Source organism: Monopterus albus, unplaced genomic scaffold (genome assembly GCF_001952655.1).
Source record: "Monopterus albus unplaced genomic scaffold, M_albus_1.0 scaffold3.1, whole genome shotgun sequence".
NCBI classification, from domain to species: Eukaryota; Metazoa; Chordata; class Actinopteri; order Synbranchiformes; family Synbranchidae; genus Monopterus; species Monopterus albus.
The window spans coordinates 3,039,278-3,044,989 of record NW_018127883.1 but is presented as its reverse complement, the minus strand read 5'-3'; the positions used below and the strand labels follow the sequence as shown (position 1 = coordinate 3,044,989).

Sequence of the window (5,712 nt, the reverse complement as noted above, 5' to 3'; positions counted from 1 at the left end):
GGTTGTCTTTGTAATTATTTATGGTATTTTGCATATTTGACTTCTGACTTGCAAATGGCATCAGCCTGAAACTGAATTGCATTTATGTTCCTTTATGTATGTGATGGTTTTATGTTGTGAGGTTGTCCTGTCACTCCTGTTCAAAACAACAAGTCAGCAAATCATTATTTTGGTTCATACCTCCCATATGCTTTAAGGTTTTGAGACTTGCTGTGGACTTTTACTTGATATAATAAGCTTTTTTTAAAAATATATAAGCTGAAATAAAAATGTCAAATAAATGCTAAAAGCTTTTTCAACTTTAATTGACACTGGTGTAATAAAGAAATGTTAAAATGCCCATGAAACAAAAAATATTTCTGAATTTTTTAGCAGTTTTTCTCAGCTCTCTGTCTCTCTTTTCCTTCTCTGGTCGATTGTTTAATTTTTAATATATTCTGTCTTTGCTTTGTGGTGCTGCATCATTATCCTCTCCAACCCTCTCTCTTTTCCTTCCTTAATGAAAAAGAGAAATTTGAATCTCAGTGGGATTTATACAATTAGGTAAAGGTATAAATGAATATAATTTTTGTGAACCCTGCTAGGAGGATAAGCTCTGCCATTATGATAAACAAAGTGACATAATTCAGTCATTATTTGCAAGTGTACAACAACTTTTTGAATTTCTGCAGCTACAGACTTTTAGTTGAATACTGCTAAAAACTAAACAAACAACCAAAAACCCTTTGCATTTCAACATCAGCACCATTAAGGGTGCAGGCCAGCAACCATGAGAATGTCCTGTTATCTTATGATCATCACATGAACTCCCTGAATGAAGCTAAAGAAAACAGCAAAACAAAAAACAAAAGGCTGTGGTTTCCATTCATCTCTTCATCGTGTAACCACGATGATTTGCATTTGTCTTGTGCATGTGCAAGTGAATGTTTTGTGCAGTATTTTGTGGCTTACTTACAACTCATCCCCCCTCCATGAATGTAACAGTGCTCGATGGCAGCAGCAGTCTGTGCTTTACTCAGCTCCTAATTAGCTAGAATTAAGAAGTATTTCTCGTCCCATTGAAGAGTCCATTTACTTTGAAACCGGAGAATAATAAACCTTAAATAATTACCCCAACTCATGACTATTAACTAGCAAACCGCCAGCTTCCCTTGACAACATCCTCCTCAGTGTTGTGCGGCTAAAAGGCCATTGCAGCTACCCAGCTATTTACATCCCATCTGGCAGCCTGCGAGTGACAGACAGGCCATACTCATTCCTAAAGACAAAACAGAGAAGTGGAAAATGAACTCTTTCGTCTCTTTCTCAACTTAGCCACAAAACTGGTGTTTTCTTCCCTCCAAATAAGTTACAAAAGGGCTGCTTCTCCTTTTCCTGTCTTTATTTTAATCCACACACTCATTTGCATTCGGTGAGGCCGAGGAAGGGCTCTGAATGTATAATCTTCTGTGTTGAGCAGCCTGTAATCCCGACGCCTTCCTGTGATGTGGGTTTCTCCTCTTGGTCCCTCATGAACAATTAACTTGTAATCTCCACAAACATACATTCTGTCGCTGCAGAGATGAGACGGAGGAACACCCATGGGACCCGGCGGACAAACTGCTCTGCGCTCCCCCAAGGCGGATCAATTCAGCCGGGCTCCATTGGGCTGCAGCCCGGCCCCTCATTTCATCCTCATTTCGCCGTAGCATCGTGTTTGCTGCTCGGAAAGGTTAAATAAACCCTGTCTGACCATGTCTGGGTATTGACTCGTCATAAGACGATGTTACTGTGCAGCATAAGGCCTGCAAGTGCAAAGATGGGACAGAACAAAATTGAAATTACCATCTGATGCACCGTTAGGTCTGAATATTGTTTTAATTTGTACAGTGGTTTGTGGTCGTGGAAAATCGATCTACAGGCTATGGTTAGAGATGTACCAATTTAATAAACAGCTAAACTAAATTATTAAAGTGGTGCAAAACGCATACATCCAGGAAACGATAATTTCGTTAGGCTATAATTTAAATAAAAAACAAATTTATATTCATTTTTGTCCATTCAATTATTTTGTCTATAAATAAACGCGTTTAACATTTTTGCCCAATTTCTTGTCAAAATCTATTGTCTTTTGTTGAATTTCGTTATCTTAGTTTGTCTTAAAATAAGTCTGTAAAAGTAAACATATAGTGGCTTGAGGCCTTGTTTAGCTTGGAGCATTACACACACGCACACACACACACACACACATTTTTTTGCTTGAGGACTTGTTTAGCGTGGAGCAATACACACACGCACACACACACACACACACAAACACACACGTCATTTTAAGGAAGATTAAAGGAAGAAATACTAAAATATACAAGAAAGAATTTTGTTTGGGCTAAAATAAATCAATAGGTTTAGATTTTTCTTCTGAGATCAAACCAAATCTGTATAGTTTTGTGGGCTATCCTTTAAGAATAGGTAAATAAATTGTAATAATAAGTAAAATATACCTTCGGGAAGTGTAACACACAGTTGACATAATTAAAAAAATGTAGTTTTGTGGGCTAATGTTTTAGACCAAGTTCAAAAAGAAGGGAAGACAGTGAATCTGATCCATAATTTCAGTTTTATTGAAATTTCATCCAGGGACGCTGGGCGATAATAAATACTTCATCAGTCATCAACAATGTACAAAAATAAAGACACAGGGTCTCTTGGCTTAATTCAGACCAGCAAAAACCATCATGCTGTGACAATTATTCAATCATGCAAAAAAGAAAACGATAAAATTATGAAATAAGATCAAAGCACAAATGGACATAACAGTGAGCCACAAAATAAACCTAAGGACTTGGATTTTAAATCAAATTTCCGCGGTAAGCAGAATTATTTTAACCAAACACATTTTTTCATATAGAATTCAATCTTAAACTCCTTGGTACAAGGCAGAGAGCATTCTTCGTTTCCACAAAATGATGCCTGACACACACACACACACACACACACACACACACACACACAAATTAAATCAAAATGTTCATGCAGTCTCCTTCGCCTTTCACACTGTGCTGTGAGACAGTCAAACACAAGAAGATCGTGGCGTCTTGTTGCATGACAGAACTTTTCTTTTCACCTTCAATTGGCAAATCTTTATAAGTCCTTGTTACAAGGAGGAAAATACTTTTTCTCATACGTCAAACAGGAAAACAGACTAAACAACAGCATGCACCAGTGAGGCCAAATCCACCCTCATGCCCTGCGTTATCTATTTACAATCATCATTACATGTCTCAGTCTCTGTCTGTCACACACAGCAGACATCATTTCATCCCGTCCTTTCCCTCCCCTGTGAGTCTCGTGAGGCCCGTTGAGGTGATGGGGATGTGTGGAGGAGGAGGCACCTGGCAGATGGTGCAGGGACACGGCAGTCCGGCCCAGTGCTGGAAGCCGGAGCCCAGCTGCAGGGCTGGGGGCGCAGCCGGTGAGCCCTTCATCAAGGAATGGGGTGCTCGGATAGACGTGAGCCCCGGTAGCGCGCTCGACAGGGTGGAGGACGTGGAGGAAGACATGCCCGCCGTAAATCTCCCCCACCAGCCGCTTCATCTCGTCCAGGGAGCTGGTGAGCATCAGGATGTAGTTCCTGGCCAGAAGCAGCGTAGCTATCTTGGACAACTTCCGCACCGAGGGCCCATGTGCATAGGGCATCACCTCACGCAGGCCGTCCATGGCCAAGTTGAGGTCGTGCATGCGCTTCCTCTCCCGGCCGTTAATCTTGAGACGGAGCTGGTACATTTCCTCCTCGGTGACTTGTTTCTTCAGTTTGTACTTGTTGCTGTTGCTGCTGCTCCCCACAGAAGCTGACTTGGCGTCTCCAGACCGCAGGTGCTCGCCGCCGGTCATCTTCTGGCGCTGCTGGTCGCCGCTCTGCGTGGAGGAGGACACGGAGGAGCCGACGTGGTGGTGATGGTGGTGGTGCAGGTGGTGGTCTCGGAGAAACATACCGTCCATGTCCGGGGAAGAGGCTCTGCTGCTCGGGCTGGAGTCTGAATTCATTTTATGGGTTTGCTTCCGAGGTTGTTGGGTAGGAGGTCGCTGCTGGCTTCCTCCCTCTCTCACTCACTGTCACCCACTCCTCTCTCTCTCTGATTTCTCTTTTCAGTCTCTCTCTCTCTCCCCCTCTCTCACTCTTGTCCCCCGCTCTTGTACTTCTTATCACCATCGGCGACCACTTTGCCTGTGTGACTGCGACTTTATCTCTCTGTGTGTCTCTGTTTCTCTGCGGTGAGGCGGACTATGATAGCGGGTATTTATACATTCGGTCAGACAAAAGCGGCCTTCCTATTCATAACGCCTAGTTAGGAGGATGACGTGCCCGTTAGAAAGGGGGCGGTGTGCTTTGACTGTCCCAGTGACCGCGATGCGCAGCCATTCACTGCCATTGTCAGGACGCTGTTGGGGGCACAGCGCCTCTCCTCTCCTCTCCTCTCCTCTCCTCTCCACTCTTCTTCTCTCCTCTCCTCTCCACTCTTCTCCTCTCTTCTCTTCTCTTCTCGAGGATCAGAAAGTTACTCTTCCAGGGACAAACCGGTCAGTTTGAAATAGCTTCGTTTTAAAAGCCCCCACTTTATTTTTCAGAAGTTACTGCTATGTGAGTTGCGCAGTGTAACATTTACGCACAAAATCAATCGCGAAAAATGTTTTACTTGAACATGTTTTGATTTCACAGATATAAAATTGTTGATTCAATGCATCAGGATGAGGAGAGCCCGCGCCGTGTAACTTCACCAGCCTCTCTCACACATGGTGTCCGTGGTGTTTATCGGACCAGACAAAAACCAGAGTCTCTGCGGTTCGACCGGTGGTTGCCTGAGAGAATCCGGAGGAATGGGAAGGGAATTTCCTTTCCCATTCAGCGGCTCCTGATGCCGCAGGGGTGCAGGGCCTCCGCGGGGACGGAGGTAACATGCCCGCGTCGACAATCGGCACTCTGCTGGCCATATGGCAGCATGTGGGCGTCAGAGTTTACCCAGATATCTGGTGTCTGGACCTCCAGACTCCAACTTGTCATCATTTCCACGTTTTACTGAAGCATCATTTTTTTCTCCATCATCATCAATTATTATTCTTGTTGCTGCTGCTGTTACATTGTCAACAATTTGATTAACAATAGTCCGCACTTGACTATTAAACATGTAGACTAGAGGACATTTCCAAATACTAAATAAAAACTGCTTATAGTACAGTCATTACAGCACTTGAAGAACTCAGTTCAGTTCACAATATTATATTCATCCTTCAAGGGGAAATCTGAGGCAGCAAGATAAATGAGTCATTCACACATATAAAAACTAAAAGTAAACAATAAGTAGTCATATTGTGATTGCACTAAAACTAAAATATTAAACCCAGCTATCTGCTACATTTTCAAAATGATACAAATCATAAAAAATGAACACACAAATGAAAACATTTATCCATAACTGAACATATTTTAGTGCTGAATTAAGTGGACAGACAGGTCTCTGAAGGTATTGTGGGATAATGCATTAAATGGACTCAGCATTGTCCATATTGAGCTGCTGAGAGCGCTCTCTCCACTCTGAAGAGTCTACTCCAGATCTGTTTTGTTGAGGTGGAGTGGAGGACCAGGCTACCGACAATAAAATGTGAAAGTAACAGGAGCACTCTTCCTCTGACCACCACCTCACCGTCCCTCTATCCATCCGTCTGTCTATCCATCCA

The 5,712-nt window shown here is 43.0% G+C and overlaps 1 protein-coding gene across 1 annotated transcript; it reads right to left on the bottom strand.

The window, feature by feature from the left end:
- Window positions 1–2,973: 2,973 nt before the first annotated feature.
- On the bottom strand, window positions 2,974–4,357 carry olig3 (oligodendrocyte transcription factor 3). The gene is given in 2 exon segments (XM_020602976.1): window positions 2,974–3,537; window positions 3,539–4,357. Coding segments are annotated over 2 exon segments (732 nt in total). The 5' UTR covers window positions 4,024–4,357; the 3' UTR covers window positions 2,974–3,290.
- Between the last annotated feature and the right edge of the window lie 1,355 nt (window positions 4,358–5,712).